This window comes from Vigna angularis, chromosome 10 (assembly GCF_016808095.1).
Source record: "Vigna angularis cultivar LongXiaoDou No.4 chromosome 10, ASM1680809v1, whole genome shotgun sequence".
NCBI classification, from domain to species: domain Eukaryota; kingdom Viridiplantae; phylum Streptophyta; class Magnoliopsida; order Fabales; family Fabaceae; genus Vigna; species Vigna angularis.
The window spans coordinates 27222809-27243429 of NC_068979.1; the positions used below are offsets into that span (position 1 = coordinate 27222809).

Sequence of the window (20621 nt, forward strand, 5' to 3'; positions counted from 1 at the left end):
ATTAATTCTTTCTTTAAAAATATTCAATTTCACTTTGATAACAAATAAAATCATACCACTGGGTAATAAATAATATTACAAAAATATTACAATTAAAAAAATTCATTTTACTAAAATAATTTTTTTTACAATATTAAAATGATTTTTAATAATTAATGTTATTTTTTACTTTTTATAAACATTTTTATAATTAAATATAACATTAACAATTATCATTTTATATTACTTTAATAATCAGGGATATTTTGGTAATTTTTAATTTCTATCAATTAAATAATTTCTTTTATGTGTCACATCAATCAAATCTTACACTAGTTCTCATAAAATTTATTTCCAAATTCGCTCTCATTTACCTCCAAATCCACTTAAATAAACAACAATTAATTCACTCTCAAATCATCTTCTCACTCTTCCCAATTCCTTTTCCCAAGTTAAAAAAAAACATTAGTTTCAATTTTTCTAAAGTTGTCAGCAATTTTTTCGTTTCGAATTTTGAAATTATGATGATTGCGCTTAAATCATCCGTCTAATCAAGAACATAAAAGATGGTATTCTAGAAAAGTAACTATGTTAAGTTCAAATAGAGAATTTGACACATGTATTAATGTTTAGGCTTAATATTCATAACAATTTTCTATTATTTTATTTTCTAGATTTTATATACATAGAGAACTTTATGCGTATAGATGATATATTGTATATTGTGAATAAAAATGCTTTACTTCAATTTGGTTCTTGAGTTTCATGCTTGTTAACCAAATAATTGGAGTGATTTGTGCGAAAAAAAAGTCAAGAAGTTGAAGACATGAAGTTTGACACGACAAATTATGTTGGAGAAGAACAACTTTGAACGGTGGGGAGTCAATTTTTAATTTTTAATTTTTCTATGATTTTAATTTTTTAAGTATTTGCTTTTAAAATTTGTTTATATATATATATATATATATATGAATATTAAAAACTTATTTAATTGTATAAAATATTTTTTAAACTTTTAATTGATTAGTTAATGTTTATAATTGGATAAATTAAAATATTTATTATATTTACCTCTTTATTATAATTAATAATTGAATATTATAATTAATAATTGAAATTTATTTTATAAGTGTTAATACTTTAAATTAAAATATTATTATATATTTACATCTTAAAAAATTTAATATAAAAAAAAGTTAATATTTTAAATTATTTTTATTTTAATTTTTAATTATAAAAAAAGGCCAAATGGTCATGCCATCTTAACCTGTATTTTAGCATGTTAAATTGTCGGATATAACATGGATAGAACATGCTAGGCCAAAACAGACTGATAAGTTGAAATTTTCAACTCTACCATCCCATTTTGGACATGTTGACGACACCTCTAAGATTACATATCATGAAATTTTACTAGAGAAATGGATAATTCTCTTGTTTTGACCTCCATTGCGACAAAGATTGGTTTAGGATCTTTATGGTTAAACCTTTTAGGAATTTGGAAAATTAACGAGAAGGTTGACCGGAAAATGGCTCAAATTTCAGGTTTGAACAATATTTAAGAATCATTGATATCTTGAGATGTAGGTCTCTAATTGAGGTGATTCCAAAATGAGGTGAAAGTTCTTAATAGCTTGGGCCCAAGCCTATCTTTCAATCAAGGCCCTATCGCTAGAGGTATGGCTAGAAGACACCCCAAGAAAGTAGAAGTGAATAACTACTTCATTTGGAGTAAAGTCTATAAAAACATCTGGATTGGGCCGTGCTCAATGCATACCTTATCTCACCCCATGTGCGCGTGGAATTCCTTGGCATCTAGCGAGTGTAGCTCGAGTTCTATCACACTTGTCACATTAGAAACATGTTGTATACGTGTCCTTTGATCCATATTATGCGACTGATGATCAACCTTAGTTGGTAGCACGGTAGGAAGGCTTGTATAAATCTAAAAATCCATCTTCCCAACTCCATTGTAGACAATTTGTGAATTTAAGGTAAAGAATCTCTGTTGAGATCACTCTAGATTCTTTTCTCTGCAAAGTCACAATTAGAGAGAGTGCTTGACCTCCTCTAGCCACCTTCCCTAGACAAGTTTCCTTCTAGGCTTCATAACTCATCATAAACATCATTACACCATTGCACCGAGCCATTTTCTTAGTTCTCTGTTTTCTGTTGCCTTCATTCCTATCATAAGTTGTTAATTTATTTCTCACGGTTTCCAACAACTAAATGTTATATAGAGGAATATATCAATTCTTGTTTTGAACTTTAATTTAGACTAAAAAAATCACTCAATTTGGTTTAGTAGATCAAGAGTTATGACCATAATTAAATCTTTGTAGAAAAGTCACTAAAAAGAAATAAAAACTCGACCACCGCTTAGTTATCCATTGGTGGTGGTGGTCATAGTGTGTTCTCATTTGGACAATGACTGGTGTAGGATCTTTATGGTTAAACCTTTTAGTGAATTTGGAAAATTAATGAGAAAGTTGACCATAAAGTGGCTTATATTTCAAGTTTGAACAATATTGATATCTTGAGATATAGGACTCTAATTGAAGTAATTCCAAAACGAGGTGAAAGTTCTTGTTCTAAACTTTAATTTGGCTAAAAAAACCACTCGATTTGGTTTAGTTGATCGAGATTTATTCAATTAAATCTTTGTAGAAAAGTCACTGAAAAGAAATAAAAATTGAGTCCACCACTTAGCTAGCCACTGCTGGTGGTGGTGGTGGTGGTGGTGATAGTGTATTAACCTCGTTTACACAAGTGTTGGTTTATGATCTTTAGGATTTAACCTTGTAGGGAATTTGGAAAATTAGTGAGAAGGTGGACCAAAAAATGGCTTAAATTTCAAGTTTGAGTAGTATTTAAGAAACATTAATATCTTTGGATATATGACTCTAATTGAGGTGATTCCAAAATGAGGTGAAATTTCTCATTCTACACTTCAATTTAGGCTAAAACAACCATTCAATTGGGTTGAGGAGATCGGGAGTTATGACCACAAAATAAATATGTGCAGAAAATAACTATAAATGCAATAAAAACTTTGTCCACCACTTAACTAACCACTAATGGTGGTTGTTGTGGTGGTGTGGTAACCTCATTTGCACATATGCTGGTTTAGGATCTTTAAGGTTAAATCTTGTAGGAAAATTGAAAAATTAATGAGAAGGAGGACTCAAAAGTGGATCAAATTTCAAGTTCTAAAAGTATTTAAGAAACATTGATATCTTGAGATGTAGGACTCTAACTGAGGTGATTCTAAAATGAGGTAAAAGTTCTTGTTACCACTTAATTTGCTATAGTAGATCGAGAGTTATGATCCAAAATAAATCTGTGCAGAAAATTCCACATATTGAGAACAATATATCAGAAAATTCCATAGATTGAAAACAATCTTGAAAAATATTTAAGAACCGTTGATATATTGAGATGTAAGACTCTGATGGAGATAATTTCATAACGAGGTTAAAGTTATCTTTTGAACTTCAATTTAAATTAAAAAATCCATTCAATTTGGTCAAGTATATAAAGAGTTATAATCACTAAATAAATATATACAAAATTATATTTTTTAATTCAGGTAAAAAATAATAAGAAGTGAATATGAGAAAAGTGAAAGAAATGAATTACTTTTTTTTCAAAAGAAACAACAAATAAAATAAAAAAGTCATTTGATATAGTGAATAATTCTTGAATCACTTATGAGAATCATTCAAATAAACTCTAATATTTCTGTAACATTCTACAACCAAATGTATAAAGTTTTGAGAGTTGCTCCCTCCACCACCCCAACTTTTCCTACACCTCCCCATGACTTTTTAATTATAAAACTACCCTTTTTATTACTTTAATCTTTTTTAATTTTTTATCAAAACTCTTAATCCCTCATTTTTCACTCACAGTCGTGCAGTTCCCCCTCCTCCACCACTCTTACTTTCAAACTTTTCTCCTCCAGATCCGTTTCTTTCCAACCCCTTTTCTTCTCTAGATCCGTTTCTTCCCAACACATTTTCTCCATAGCCGTTTATTCGTTCTTTGTTCTCTGTTTCTTCCCATCCCATTTTCTCTGTTTCCACTTCACCCATTATCTGATCAATGACCACATTTTAGGTGCTGATTATGATGGTTTCCCTCCATTGTTCTTCCTTTCCTTTCTTTTTTCTTCATTTGTTTCTTTCACGAAGCCTGCATCATTACGAATCCACTGTAGAGTCCCTAATTTAAGAGTGCATGCACAACATTGACAAAAAGATGTCACAAGGGGTCACGCAGGTGCACGTGACGGTGGTGCCGGTGAGGCAGACAGCGACATAGGGTTCGCTGGTGATGATTTTGCAGTGGCGGTGACGAGTGCGGTGGAGCTTCCGTTTCCCAGTGATGGAGGCATTGCAAGTGTTGAGGGTAGAGAAGAACCTCTGTTTCCCAGTGCACTCATCTTGGCCGGAGAGATCAACATCGAGGAGGTGCAGCTTGATGACGTGGTCACACTAGCGTTCAGGTTCGAAACTAAAAGTTGCATCGTTCCTTCTGCGCTGCTGCTTTGTTTGATGGTGTTCGTAACCAAGCAACATGGCGAACGTGTTGCAGTACCGATTGGAGCGCATGGCGGATGAGCTTGACGACCTCAACAACACCATTGTGGGATAGCCACAACCACCAAGCGCGCAATTTTGATGTCCTGGAACTGTGGTGAGTGTACCTATGATAATGGTGCAGATCAAGTGATGGTGGTGGTGCAGTGGGGAAGAAACGAAGGAAAAAGAAAGAAAAGGAAGAGCAGAGGGGAAGTGAAACGGAGATGGGGAAATTGAGATCCGTGAGATTGGGGTGCACTTCCGCATGGAAAAAATAAGGAGAAGAAGGTTTCAAATAAATTAAAATATCTAAATGATAAAGGTAAAAGTAAAAAAATTTTAATCTAAGGATAAAATTAGAATTAAAAAAATTTAGAGAGGTAAAAGAAGGTGACGGAGGTAGCAATGCCCGTTTTTTATTCTACATTTATCTCATTAAAAGTCGTGTTAGAGTGATTGTTTTTGGATTTATTAATACATGTAATTGATTGAATAATATTTTCACATAATCTTTATGAAAAAATGGGTTTTAGTAATTAAAAAAAATAAACGAGAGTAATTAATAAATTATCATGTATTGAATTTATTATAATGTGTCTATGTTTAAAACATCTGTACCAAATATTGATTTCTGTCTGTTGATGCTTTTGATTTTGATTCAAAGTTCCATTGCATTTTATATTGTTCCGTTTATCTTATCTAAATATTTATATTTTAATAGTGAAAAGTATAAGAAGTTTATTCTTTGTTATAAATCTCTCTCTCTATATCTCTATCTATATCTATATATATAAATATGGAGAGATTTCTTATTTTTTTAGTTTATTTCTTTTTAATTTTGTCATTTAAATAAGCATTAATTTTTAAATTAAAATAATTATTTTATTAATTATCATTTTTATAAATTTAAACATTTTTCAAAATTTAATTATAAAATTATTTACAAAATAAATAAAAATGTTCTATAATAAAATAATAAAAATGAATTTAATTTTAAAATTATAAAAATAATAATAATTTTGTTAATTTTTATTATCACTTGTTCTCACAGATAATTTAATGTATAATTTTTTTTCACAATATTGGAAAAAATTAAAAAAAATAAAAAACGAAAACTAAAAATGTCACCCTTCATATAATATTGTATATTGTAAATATTTACTTAAATATGAAATAGTCTGATTAACAAAATAAATAAACCACATGAAAGAATTTATCCCACCACATCAAACAAAACAATATTGCCACAGTTCCAGAAAAATTTATCTTATTTTCGCGAGGAACCATTGCGACAGATATATTCCTTCCCTCTTCACATTGGTTCAGGCAGTGTATAGCAGTTATCCACGCTGGTGAAATCATGTTGGCCTCCACACTCCTACCTCCCTCCAAGCTCCACCCTTCGCATCTCGTCCTTCCCATCACCGTCGCAGAAGCTCCTTTGAGAAACAGAGTCGCAATCTTTTCCAAATCCACCCGCAAACTCGCTTTCGTTGCCAGGGCCACCAATGACGCCCGTGACGGCACCGTTGACGCAACCTCTTCGCCGGTACGCATCGTTTTGTTTTTCACCTCCCTTTTCTATATTTTTTTGTTTGATTTTGGTATTTAACCGTTCTTTTGGTGCTTATTGGGAATTTTTATTGATTTCTGATGTATGTGTGCTCCGGTTTATGATTACTGATTGACATTATTTTATGTTTTGATTGAATCATTGGGTTTAATATAGAAGATGCTCATGCGTAGATTGAGTGCGTGTGGCAACTTATTTTACAGAAATAATAAATATTCTTTTTCCTCCTGCTTTCGAGATTTTTTTTGAGAAAGGAATAAAGGTTTAAATTCTTTGTCAAAGTTATTGGATTATATCATCGGTTGCGGTTTTGTAGCATTTCTTGATATGTAGGAAGTTATGGGCAAGAGGAGTGCTTGGAAGACATTTTCAAATTTACTGGAAAAGACAAAAGCAGGGTAGAGAGAGAAAGAGAGTGAGTCGTGTATAAATTGTAGGACCTACTGAATTTTTTGATTTCCAATAATTTCAACCAATGAGAGTCTCTTTCTAGATTTTTCTTATGGACAAATGTGACGGATATGATCATATATACACCAGCCAGAAATCTTGATGCAGTGGCCAAAATCGTGGTTGCAAGTGGTTTAAACCCTCCATGTATAAATGGTTGTTGATGTAGTGTGTAGATGCTTGCCACATATGATGATAGGAGTTGCTTTTGCTTAAAAAAATGAATTAGCATGGAGCAAAGCCAATAAACATTTTCTGAAGGATTTAAATTAAAATGTGTCGTTTTCGTTGTAATTAAAAGCATATTTAAATAAAAAAGTATATTTGTAGCATTTTTAGAAGACTTGCAAACATGTGCATAGTTTCAGTTTATACTGGTTTTGATTGTTGGTTGTATCCATCTTGTTTTGAAAGTAGTTTTGGTTACTTTTGATATTTGTCTGAGATGTTATGCTTTGTGACCATACAGGGGAACAATTTAGGCAGCTACAATAATAGATTTTCAGATGTGATATCCAATGATTAAATTTTGCTTTCAGGGTGTTGATGCAGTAACAAGTACATCTTCTGGCCTTGGTGATGGTTATGTGGCTTTGTTTGTTCGTATGTTAGGCCTTGATCGTGATCCTCTGGATAGAGAACAAGCTATAATTGCTCTCTGGAAGTATTCACTCGGTGGAAAGAAGTGTATAGACACTATAATGCAGTTTCCTGGTTGTATTAATCTTGTTGTGAACCTCCTCAGATTAGAGTCTAGGTCAGCATGCGAGGCAGCTGCAGGCCTTCTGCGATCATTGTCTTCAGTCAATCTGTATAGAAATTTTGTAGCTGAAAGTGGAGCGATAGAAGAGATAAATAGATTGCTGAGACAATCTTCCTTGACTCCTGAGGTATGGAGGGTATACGGAAATTTGGGTTCATGTGCACATATTTCTTTGGTGTAGAAAATTAGAATATCTAGAACCCTTTTTGCAGGTAAAGGAGCAGAGTTTGACTACACTCTGGAATTTATCTGTTGATGAGAAGCTCTGGATTAAAATTTCAAAGACTGAGATCCTTCCTGTAGCTATCAAGTACCTTGAAGATGAGGACATTAAAGTGAAGGAGGCTGCAGGGGGCATTTTGGCAAATTTAGCACTGAGTCGTGTTAACCACAGCATCATGGTTGAAGCGGGTGTTATACCAAAATTGGTGAGATTTTCTTTGGGTTTAGTAATTGAAAGTTGGTTATCTTTGCATGCTGTACTGGTTTACATGCTTATCTATCTATGAGCAGTATGTAATTTCTATTTAGATTAATTCTGCTAGAGATAAAGCAAAAATTCTTAGGTTTTGGCCTAAAACACTAGGATTTTGATGATATAGCTCTTCACGTTGTAGCCTCATTGGTCAAGTGATGAGTCCATTCGATGTCAACCTGGGTTCCCAAATTATCTATGAACCGTGTTTGATTCATGTTAAGATCAATTCTGCTATGAGTAAACAATAATTCCTAGATTTACACTAAGCTCTTCTCAGAATGGAAGTCTTTTTGTCAAATTGGTGGGGAGTCCCATTCCATTTCAACCTAGGTCCTCTACTGCTCCTTAGAAACATAACTTTATATTTTGCAGAAAGAAAGACACAAGTTACCTTATATTTGGAATTTGTGAAAGAATTCTCGGTCCAGTAAAAGGAGGATGAGTGTGGAAAATATTGAATAATTATATTAGATTAGAGATAAAAAAGAATGACTCAACCTTTTCAAGTAAACAGTGAATTTACAGTAATTCAGTTTCTCATCAGTATAAAAAGAAATAGTATATACACTGATTTTATTTTATTTTTTAGTCTTTTTCGTTAATCCCTAGCTTTCAACTTAAACGATGGCAGTAATGCCTTCCAATAAAAGTTAACCAGAAGGAAGAATTAGAAGGAATTATATATTGAAACTTATTGATATTTGCATTGTAGTTAGCAAAGTTCCTTTCTCTTGATGCTCACAATAGCCAAGAATGTGATTATGTTTAATGTTACTTCAGGCAAAGTTCTTAAAGTCTAATATGGAAGGATCAAAAGTTCTTAGGAAGGAAGCAAGGAATGCATTGTTAGAACTTTTTAAGGACAATGACTATAAAATTCTTGTTATGGAGGAAGGTCTGGTTCCTGTCCCATTAATTGGTGCTGCAGCCTTTAAGTCATTTACCCCAGGACATTTGAGGCTCACATTACCTGATGGTACAGAAATTGAAAGGACTTCTAGACCGCCATCGCGATTTGGTGCTTCGGAATTACTTCTTGGATTAAATATTGATGACGAGAATGCTAACTTAGAGGAAGCAAAGGTCAGTGCAATCATTGGACGAAGCCAACAGCAATTCCTTGCTCGTGTTGGAGCCTTAGAAATGGAAGAAAAAACTATACCGAATTCTGATTGCTCAAATGATCAGAGGTTTACACTTTTACCTTGGATGGATGGTGTTGCTCGTTTAACACTAATATTAGAACTGGAAGATAAGTCTGCATCAATAAAGGCTGCAGAATCAATTGCCACTGCATGTATCAATGAACATATGCGTATTGCATTCAGGGAGGCTGGAGTAATTAAGCATTTGATAAAGCTTTTGAACTGTGATGACGATGCAGTCCAGTCGGCGGTAACACAAGCTTTGGAAAGGCTGTCTGTTAGGTAAAATAATAAAAATATTGTTCATAGCTTTATAATTGCAGCTTTAAGTTTGTATTCATGGAGGAAAATTGACTCTTCTTTTCACCTAATATATCAGTTTATTGCTATTTAAAATATATATTTTAGGAATCTCTCACTAAAAGATGTAAAGACATCTTCCACTGTAAACCATGAAATTTGGGATATTATTGTTATAGTTAGTGATAAATTATTGTTCTATTATAGATTGGAAATGTGTCAAATAGTTAATATCAGTGTATATTAAAGAAACTAATAAATACAAGGTAGAAAATAGATGCTGTAGTTAAAGTATGTATTTTTTATATAGCATTTAAGAAATATACATGGAAAAGAAAATAGGAAAAAGACAAAAGTAACATCATATGGATAATGTTCATGAAAATGATCACAACTTTGAGTGGAATAAGACTTGCTTGTAAAATTGTTGTTGTTAAACCTTAGGGAAGAGAGAAACATTGAGTTGAAAATGTGCTTTTGAGACACATGAGGGTTTTATTTATATTGAGAGAAATAAATCAGTATAGTTATTAGAATACAATAGAATAAAAGAAAATAAGAGACTTGAGATTGAAAAGAAATAATTCTTGAGGGCTTGATTGATCCTCTCGTAATCTTCTATTTATAAAAATATATTGATATAAGAGTAAAATGATAATTAGGGAAACCTTAGACACAATATAATCATGATAGGATAACCTAAACACAATATAATCGTGATAAATAACTTAGACACAATATAATCATATGATAATCCTAGACACAATATAATTATGATAAATAGGGTAATCTAGACACAATATAATCATGATAAATAGGGTAATCTAGACACAATATAATCATGATAAATAGGGTAACCCTAGACACAATATAATCATGATAAATAGGGTAATCCTAGACATAATATAATCATGATAAATAGGGTAAATATTCTAACAAAGAGGTTTCTTTCTCTCTCTGTATGTTTCTGTTACATTGTTTCTCTCTGTGGTTTGTTATTTCCAGCTGTCACTTTTGGTGAATCTGCTCATGTGTGTGCCAAATATATTAATTTTCCAGCCAAATATATTAATTTTTCAACCAGCCTCTTCAGCCAGACGTAACTTGTGATTGGGATCCATTGTAGTTGACACCGGTCTGCACCCAATTTTCTCAGTTACTACCAGAAAATTAGTTATATAGTTTTGTTGAGATATTAAAATTCCGTGGTTAGAGCAGGCTCTTTTAGTCCTAATTCCTGAACTAGTCTCTGTTTCAAGTCTTCTTTCTCTTTTTCATCATTTTCTGTCAGTATAATATCACCAACATAAAATAGAAGTACTATTACCCTTCTTTCCTTGAATGTTTAGTAAACAAAGTGTGATATCCTTGACTTTGTTTGTTGTCAAATCCCTTCATAGCTTTTGTGAATAAACCAAACCAAACTCTAGGGAATTGTTTCAGTCCATAAAGAGCCTTGTGTAGTCTACACACTTTATTTTTTGTGTCCTTCGAATCCTAGTAGAATATTCATGTAGATTTCTTCGAAGTTTCCAAGGAGAAATGCATTTTTAACAACTTATTTTAGAAGTTTCCAATCAAAGTGGGCAAAAGAATGCATACAGTATTCATCTTAGTAACTGGTGCAAAAGTCTCTTGGTGGTCTATTCCATAAGCTTGAGTGTATCCCTTGAGTCTATTCCATCAACCTTATATTTTTTTTGTGCATATCCATTTGCAATGAACAATATTTTCTTCTTTGGGTTTGTTAACAATTTACTGTTCTTTTCTGATGCATTCATCTCCACTTTCTTTGTCAAAGCTTCAATAACAATGTTAGGGACAACAAAATTCAAACTCACACTAAACCTTTTACGGTTAGCCGATAATCTATCCAGAGATATGTAATTTGATATAGGGAGGTTGTTTTGTGTAGTTTCTAGTACTTTTTTGATGGCTATTGCCAGATCAAGGTCATATGGAGAGTTGAGAGTGTTCTCAATTTCTGGTTCAAAGTATTGGATTCAGAACTTGGATTGGATTCATGGACTTGCCACATGTCTGGAATGCTCTTGCTTCTGGTGTAGACATTGCTGAATCTTGGAAAACTATATGTACTAATTCTTGGGGCTGAATATCTTATTGTTCCAATATTTTATGGTTGTAGTTCAGTAGCATCAATGATATTATCCATTACAGTTTCTAATTGTGCCCCAAAATTAATTTTCTGAGCTATAGGTTCATTTTTGAAGGTTTCAGTTGGAGTATATGACAGAACAAAGGGTTCAAGGTGGTCATCACAATCTTCTGGAAGAACTTCTTGGGAAACATAGGAGGAAAAAAAATATTTAGTTTCAATGAAAGTGATGTTAGTGGAGATCTACAATATTTTATATGATGGGCTATAACACTGATTTTGTGATCTTAAAGTGAGGGAAAAAATTTCTTCAGACTTTCAAGATGATTTTTGATCTCTAGTATATGTGAGGGCAGTCTATTTAACATATATGCAGCAGTGAGAACAAGTTTACCCCAATAATTTTTTGGAGCTTTCCCTTAAAAGAGAAGTGCTTGGCTGGTGTTAAGTAAGAAACTATTTTTCCTCCTTGCCACTCCATTCTATTGGGGAGTATAGACACATGAAGAGTCATGAATAATCCCTTTGGATTGAAAAACTTGAGAAAAATACATTAGATACAATGAATGAAAGAGAAAAGGAGAGAATTCTAGAAGATGTTCCTAGGAACTCTGGTACAAAGCATAGTCCTTGGAACAAGGTCTAACACAAAGCACACAACCCCCTACAATCTTATTAAATATTATTTATTTAAACACTTCTCTCAATCTGGATCATACAAATTCTATATACCAAGTTTGGAACAAATAATTTCAATTCGAGGAGTCCTCAAAGATTTTGTTAATAAATTTGCAAGTTGATCATTTGATTTGACAAATTCAGTGCAAATTTCTTTAGACAACAACTTTTCTTGAATAAATTGGCAATCAATTTCGATGTGTTTCTCTTATGGAATCTTGGATTTGAAGCAATGTGGAGAGTAACCTTATTATCAAAAATCTAGTTCTTGTAAGAACTGGATCTCTTAGGGTCATAATAAGGTTCTGTTTGGTTAAGTACATGTTTGAAACTTGGATCTATTGATGTGTCTATAGAGACTTCAAATTTATCATCCTTTTTTCTTCTGGAATATTGATAGTGTATTTTCGTTGAGATATGACCAAACCATCCTTTGATTGTGCCATTTATATACCAAGGAATAACATAGGTGTCCATCATGGTTTTGACCATATAGCATCGTGATAGAGATCTATACTCAAGGCACTTATCCTCTTCCATTATTCAGTGAAGAGCAAGGGCAAGAATCCCATTGGAGTACTCTTTCAGAGGCACTCCTGCCTCTGCATGCAAATAAATTTCAAAGATATTAGGTGACTAAGTGAAAGTGAACAACTTTTAGCACGTCTTGTAGAGGGCATAGAGAGCACACTCCTTGTAGCCAAAATGAAATAAAATAGATGAAAACATCTATAATTGTGGTCAATAAAAGAATGAGGTTCTTCGGTTACTAATGGTGGTCAATGATAAGGTATTAGTTTTAGTGGCAGACATTAAGTTTGCATGAGAAATCTAGGAGACTCCACATAGATAGTATGAGTCATTGACAATGATAAACACGAAGTTTCTTCAGCATGTCGCAGTAAGTCATGCTGGAGAAGATGGTTGTGGATGGGACAGTATTGAGACACTATGTGGAGGGAAATGTAAAAGAGAGGGAAAGAATCTAGAAATCTAATATCATATTGAGAGGATTGGCTGTAATTGTTTGATCTGCACACACGAATCCTCTTATTTATGATGAAGAAAAATGATACAATAATAAGGAACAAAATAAAAATATAATAATAGGAAATATTTGGTAAGATATTTCTCTATTGAATCATGTCATATCTTCCTATTTATTATAATCAATTCATATATCTAAAGTAGTCAAATCATATATCTAACAAGTTTTAATAATTGCTTTGTGATTTTCTTGGTGCAGCGATATTGTTTGCCAGGTAATTGAAGCTGAAGGGGTTTTAGGTCCTTTAGTTAGTATTTTGAAATGCTCGGGGACAGTGGGAACTATTGTGGAAAAGGTATTGTTATTTCGTTTGTGTTTATTAAGTCTGGCAAGGTTCTAGAACATAAGGATAAAAACTGAATTAGGTTTATCTGATGATTTAATATTCCTCTACAGTCTTTGAGTATACTAGCAAGGATATTTGACCTCAGTAAACAAAAGCAACTGGAGGTTTGTATTGCACGTCTTGCAGGAACTTTAGAGTTTTTTTTTTCTAATTGATTGTCAAGTACATTGATTCCTTTCTTTTTTGATGGACCAGTTAATGGATTTGAGAAAGCATTTGGTGGAGCAAAAAATGACTGTTTCAACCAGGTTTAGTAGTACTGAACAAACTGTATCAAAAACATTCTCTAGGTTATTAGAGGGACTGAACCAGATTTTTGAGTTTAACATTGATCTTTATATTGTTTGATCCAGCAACAAGTCATAAGTGTTCTACTTAGTGGTAGTTAGCACTGATTGTTTGTGTTAAATCTTTCAGGAATAATATACTGGATTCTGTTTTCATTGCACACCTTGTTGAGATTCTGAAGTCCTCTCCTCCCAATTTACAAGGAAAAGCTGCTTCTGTGCTTGAATTTGTGGCATTGAGTGACCCAACTCTAGCTCCAATTTGTTTTTTGGATATCGAATGTGGTCTCAGTTCTGCTTTTCAACAAAAGATTTTGAAAATTTCAGGTAAATAATATCTGCATGCACTCTGTTACAAGTACATATTCTTTTCAGTTGCTTTTTATGTCTTCTATTTTTGTATGTGGATGTATAACATGTTCATCACAATGACCAAACATCATTATTTCTGTTTCAAAATGTATGGTTTTTGCGAGATGTGAGGGTAGGGTTAAGAGACGAAATTGGGTCTCTTACTTTTTATTATCACCAACCATAAGTTGGATCTGATCAACTGGTGCATAATCAGTGGCATTTGCCATTGTTTATTTTTAACTCTTCTTTTACCCACATTGTGTTCTCATTTTATTTATGCTTGATTCATATTTTTCTTCTTGCTCAAGTATTATCTTATATAATATCTATTGTCATATACAAGCCACCTTTAATTAATTAATGAAAAACGAGTCATCATTATTGATATTTGTCTTACTTGAGATCAAAGTAAAGCAGATTTAGAGAAAAAGTATCACTGTAATTTGTGTGTGACCTTTGAGACAGGCTTTGAGACGATTAATAGTACTACTAAGACCAACTTTGATAGCGAAGATCTATCTAGACCCTCCAACTTCACTTGGACTCCAATACAGCATCCCCTGGCCACCTTCTTCTGTCCATCGCCTAAGCACACTTTATAAGGGGGTGTATCAATACTCTTTAGCCTTAATTCCTCCACCAAGCTGGTGGAAATAAAGCTATGACTCGCCCCACTGTCAGTCAACATCAAAACTCTCCTTCCCTACACCCAACCTTGTAGCTCCATTGTATTAGATTGTGTTAATCCTCTAGCAGACAACCCAGACAGCTCCATGGTTGTTTGTTCCATCTCGACAGTCTCCTCTGCTTCATCTTCTTCATCTTCCTCAGCCAATATCATCACACGCATGCTTCTCTCTGCGCATCGATGGCCAGGACTGTAAGGTCCGCCATAGTGGAAACAATGTCCTTTTTCACGTCTTTTAATATACTTTGGATATGGCAGAGTTCTTACTCCCCTTGCTTGGGCGTTTCCTCCCCCGCTACTGTCCGCTCTGGAATTCAAGTTATTGGAAACACTATCTTTCTTCCGTAGTATCTTCCGTATTGTCGGTGTTCACAGTCCCTTCCGATGAACCTCGATAGGTTTTCGTTCTCGCGGTGGTCCTGGAGCTCCCGTAGTATCTTCCCCACTTTGCCCCTCCTTTTCCTCCCGTTCCGCCACTCCCTCGCGATACAAACCCAGCTTGTTCGACGTCTCGAGCTCGTTCCATTGCCGTCAACAAGTCGTGTGGGTCGTGCGGTCTCACCATATTACGTAGTCCCTCTTGTAATCCAACAAAGTATCCCAGTAATTGCTCTTCATTTACTCCTGATGCTTGTGCTACTAGGATTTCGAACTCCTGGATATACTCGTCGACGCTTCCTTTCTGTCGCAAGGCGGCCAGTTTCTCAAAAACGGTGCCCCTATTCAGTCTGCCAAACCTCTTCATCAGAGCATCAGTGAACAGCTTCCAAGTTGGATGCCTGGTTTTCTTCTGCCAAAAGCGGAACCAGTAGCCAGTGCCTCCCTCCATACAAATATAAACGAGCTTCGTCTTCTCTTTCTCTGACACGCTCTGGAGGTCGAAGAACTTCTCAGCCTTTGCGATCCAAGATCAATACCTTCAAATGTAGGTAGTTCAACGTGCTTCATCCAACTGCGTTGTACTTTGCCTTGTCATCTTCCGATTCATCCTCCGAGCTCTCCGGTGGTTGTCGTTCGTGTTCAACACTGACGGAATCACGACTTCCTTCAGGGCTCTGATCCTAGTTCCTGGAGTGTTGTCCGAGAGCACGACTAAACGACTGGAGTTCGTGAGTCACTGCTCGCATCTCCGCCTTCAATTCTTCCATCGTCGACTTGATCATCATCACTCGTCCCTCCATTTTTCTTCTCTACCGCTCTCTCCTCGCTCTGCTTCCCTTCGATACAGATCTGGCAGGTCAGACCAAATTTGGTACGTTCCTTTATTCAGGGAACCGAAACATATGTCTCTCTTCTTACCCACACTCTAAACAACATAAAATAAATTGTATGTATATGTATTTTATTCAATCTGTAATGTGTAGAAAGAAGAAATACAAGTAAATGTCCCAAGGAAGCCTCCCTTTCTCCACTGGAAAAGACATCGAGTCTTAACCTCAACAAAAATATCTAATACCCTTTTCTCTCTCTATTCTGTTTGTTATTTACACTCTCTCTTTACTAACAAACTAACCTCCTTTCCCGCCTCTAATTTTCTTCCCTTTTATTCCAACTCACGTATACCTTTAAATGTCTATGTTGGAAGTCCCACATCGACTAGAGATAAGGCCAAATTATAATATATAAGTGAGGTGCAAACCTCACCTTACAAGCCGGTTTTGTGGGGTTGAGTTAGGCTTAAACCCACTTTCTAATATGGTATCAGAGCAGGTTGTCTGAGTCTCTTCCTACTCTGTCTTTGTTGCCACCGGTGGCCAGCGCCGCCACCGGCGGCCTTAAAAAATTCATCTTTTCTGAAATACCTCGATGAGTAGTCTCACTCTCCTAATAATCTCAGATATTTCCAATGCCTTTTTTTTAGTTGTTTCCCACCGTCGTCTGCCACCATCCACTGCCTCAGATGTAGTTCGACGACCCATCGCCTCCTTGATCGACAACCAATCCCGCCGGTGTCGAGGGCTAGTTCTCATCCAGGCGCCGCCACGTGCGCCACATCTGTCTGACGTCCCCCGCCGTCGTCAAGTTTTCTCCGGCAAAGTTAGGGGTTTTGTCGCCTCAAGAAGCGTGACCCATCCTTGGTAGTCGCTGCCTCATTCTCCTCCACACGCACCGTCACGAACGACTTCTCTCCAATCAGCTTTCGGCGCATGTTTGTTACAAGTCACCTTCCCAATGTCAGAATCATACTGCGTCGCTGCCGTTCGTCTCGCTGGACCAAAAGAAAAAAATATTCTTTGTTTTAGCATTGTTCCTTAGCCTCTTTCATAATGTGTGTTTAGCTTTGCATATTGTAGCAGCTATGATGTTCCTGATGGCTTGTGTCATTTATTTACAAGTCTCAAGGAGAGTCAGTGCTATTAGCTGGTTAACACCAAGGAATTTCAACACCAAAGTCATAAATTTGAGGTTCCTCGTGGCATGAGGGGGAGTCTATTTCTGGCAAGATTCAGAATCTTAGTCAAACAATTTCACCAGTCCCTTGTCAGATCTGTTTTTGGATCCTTTGATGAATAAAGGAGACCATTATGATCTTCCATCTTCATGATTTGTCATCGGCGCATCGTCATTTTCGTCGTTTGTCGTGAGGGGAGTATGTTTTCAGCCAGTGCAATATGTTTACAGCCACTGCATGCCCCATCAGTCAGTGATGGCAGTCCCTGCAGTTTTGTCGCTTCCAGCCATCACCTCGTTAGTTAGTGATGACAATTTAGTCCCTGCAGGCTCCATCAGTCAGTGATGACAATTTAGTCCCTGTAGGCCTCATCAGTCAGTAATGGCAATTTAGTCCCTACAGTGAGGGGGAGTATGTTTCCAGCCACTACAGGCTCCATCAGTGATGGCAATTTAGTCCCTGCAGGCTCCATCAGTCAGTGATGGCAATTTAGTCCCTGCAGGCCCCATCAGTCAATAATGACAATTTAGTCCCTGCAGTGAGGGGGAGTATGTTTCCCAGCACTAGTCATAGGCCCCAACTAGTCAGAGATGACAATCCCTGCTTTCAGCCACTGTAGGCCCCAATTAGTCAAAGATGGCACTCCCTATAGTTTTGTCGCTTCCAGCCACTACAGGCCTCATCAGTCAGTGATGGCAGTCCCTGCATTTTTATCGCTTTTAGCCATGCAGGCCCCATCCTTACTTGATGGCAATCCAGTCTCTGTAGTTTATCGTTGTCTACCACTCATCATTCACTTTTGATGGAAATCAACTTTGTCAAAGTCATCCTACTTGAAGGTTCATGGTGCTAGATGAAGTTTCGTGGTTGTCCAATATTATTCTCCATTATCTTATGAGGAGTCTCTTTGGTTATGCTGGTTTGAAGCATATGTACATCTTATTCGAAGCCAGAGTTACCACATCTATTGCCTCGACATTTTAGACAAGTTGATTTTGTTGGACTGAGTTTATTTGTTCCAAGCATGACACATACAGTTTGTATGCTCCAGCATGACACATATTTACCCTGTTTATCATGATTATATTATATCTAGGGTTACCAAATGATGGGACAAGCTGCTCCAAGCTATATGACTCAAGCAAGGTGAAGACTTCCAAGTGGGTTGGTGGTTGCGGAAGCTTGATGGTGGTGGAAATATAGGCATATGGTTGTTTTGATGTGATGACTTCTTTTCCAAGCTATATGACTCAAATAAGGAGGAGTTATGGTGGTGTTTGAGTGCTCTCAAGAGAGGTTGAGTCAACTCTTAAGGAAGGATGATTAGAGGAAACCCATAAGGTATGTTTCGACCTTGGTGACCTAAGTTGAGTAATATGGCACAAATTTGGCAGCATAATAATATTCAAATTCAAAGGTGAATTTACATGGGAGAGATACCTTTATTTATAAGCTTAGGTAATCTTAAAGGTGTCTCTAAATTGTAAAAGCAAAAGTCTAATATTTTAACTTGGAGACCAAGGTAAAATCCTTTTCATTAGGATTGACACATGGCTACTACTGAGCATGACACATGGCAAGAGTATGTGTCTAACAAAAGAGAGCAACTTGGGAACCACTCTAGCCAAGGGCCCACAAGCTTCTAGAAGGTTTGCTCTCCAAGCTAGGTTTTTATCTTAGATCCACGTGTTTCCTTAGGGCCATCTTCTTTAGGTCCAAAACCTTACACTACAACCTGAGGCCCAAATACAAGATCCAAAAACTATTTGATCCATTATACAATTCTTAAAACAAACATAATCTATTAAAAATTCACTCATGGTCCATGATGATAAGAGTTTAGGTCTACATTCCACATATGACTTCACAACTCTTCTTGAGTATATTTGGCCATGGTTAGGGGTATGCCATCATGTATGCTAACAAAGTTACATATTTTAACTCCATTTCTAGTGAAGATTTTTTTCATTAATAAATAATACCATATTTATTGATTACATAAGCGTGCAAAATTTTAATCCTAAATTTAGCGAGTATAATCAAATTATCTTAAGAAATCATAGAAAGATGGCATATTTTCCCTAATGGTCAATACTCTCTCTAATGCACCAAATATCTTCCCCACATATTTCCTCATATGGTCCATGGAGTGTATATATCATATCCGTTCAGCTCTTCACATATATACATATGTTGTTCTAGGTCTGTGCGAACGTATGTCATTATCCTTCTTCAGATGGTACTCTCTGTACGTAAAAATAACTCAATATCTTACGCCTATGCAGGGGACATGGAATCTGATGCAGAAGATCAATTTTATGAAGCATATGCAATTGAATTTGAAGAAGCTGGTCTGGCAATATCTGCAGCATCACGATTACTGACTATACTACTCGATTGCGAGCAGTTCCGCAACCAAATAAATGCCCCCTACTTCATTGATATGCTTCGCGAAATCCTCAAGTCCAATATTCCTCTCCGCAGCAAAGAGTCGGTAGTTGCATGCCTACTTAAACTGAGTTCTTTCTCTGCCTCCATCACCAGTGTCTATCCAATCAACGTGGAAGTTACACTTTACGAGACAATCCCAAGACTTCTAGAACAGATCAAAACTTCATTCTCCCCAGAAGCACAAGAAACTGCTGTTGTAGAACTTAATAGAATAATATCTGAAGGAGTGGTAGATTCCACAGACGAAGCTATTATTTCAGAGGGGGCAATACGTTCATTGGTGATGCTGATTGAAGAAGGTAGTGAAAGGGCTGTTGACGCAAGCTTGGCAATACTGCACAATCTGAGTAAGAACAATGAGAACCACTCAGCACTGGTGACTGCTGGAGCCGTGCAGGTGTTAAAAAGAATTGTTCTTGCAAACAGACCACACTGGGAACGGGCACTTCTTTTACTCAGGATTTTGCAACCTTGAGTGATGAGTTCAATGGTGCAAATCTTGAAACAGTTTCCTCGTAGTATAATCCACTTTTTTTCTTTTTTTTTGTACAATTGTATAATTTAATACTTTAAATGTGTAGAAGAAAATTCTATACTTTATTTATAATGCGCGCAGTAGGCTTTTGTAGTCTTAGATTTGATAATGCGTGCAATAGTCTTTATTTTTAAAAACAATGTATTTATTCTTTTATTTATGCCTAATTTAAATAAAAACAGTAAATATGATTCAAAACACACATAGTAGATCAAACAAGTTGAACACTTACAACCTATTTGAAAGTTTAAATTGGTATTTTAATTATTGTTTTGAAGACGACATTTTGAGATAATGATTAAGAAATCAAAATTTGAAAGACTTTATTGAAAAATACAATATATAATGTAGTATATATACGTTTTAACCATGAGTTTGTGGTAAATTATTTATTTATTTGTAATAGTTACTATAAGGGAGTTTGGTACTAGATCATATCTGAAAAAAAAATGGTT

The 20621-nt window shown here is 35.3% G+C and overlaps 1 protein-coding gene across 2 annotated transcripts; it reads left to right on the forward strand.

Moving 5' to 3' along the window:
• The first annotated feature begins 5792 nt into the window (after nucleotides 1-5792).
• LOC108336133 (uncharacterized) lies at nucleotides 5793-20366 on the forward strand. 2 transcript variants are annotated; one of them, XM_017572486.2, is made up of 9 exons: nucleotides 5793-6111; nucleotides 7125-7475; nucleotides 7561-7776; nucleotides 8607-9253; nucleotides 13312-13408; nucleotides 13510-13563; nucleotides 13655-13707; nucleotides 13877-14073; nucleotides 19466-20366. In XM_017572486.2, exons 1-9 carry the CDS (start codon nucleotides 5923-5925, stop codon nucleotides 20104-20106), a joined length of 2445 nt encoding a protein of 814 aa, XP_017427975.1. In that variant the 5' UTR covers nucleotides 5793-5922; the 3' UTR covers nucleotides 20107-20366. The 2 variants fall into 2 exon arrangements, with proteins under 2 accessions (XP_017427975.1, XP_052725625.1); XM_052869665.1 differs by lacking the exon at nucleotides 5793-6111 and adding an exon at nucleotides 6402-6550.
• Nucleotides 20367-20621: the final 255 nt, after the last annotated feature.

Excerpts from the sequence above, each read along its gene's own strand:
- LOC108336133 (XM_017572486.2), top strand. The coding sequence starts at position 5,923 with ATGTTGGCCTCCACACTCCTACCTCCCTCCAAGCTCCACCCTTCGCAT. Across the intron at positions 13,564-13,654 it reads GTAAACAAAAGCAACTGGAG|TTAATGGATTTGAGAAAGCA; the intron begins GTTTGTATTGCA and ends TTGATGGACCAG. Across the intron at positions 13,708-13,876 it reads AAAATGACTGTTTCAACCAG|GAATAATATACTGGATTCTG; the intron begins GTTTAGTAGTAC and ends TAAATCTTTCAG.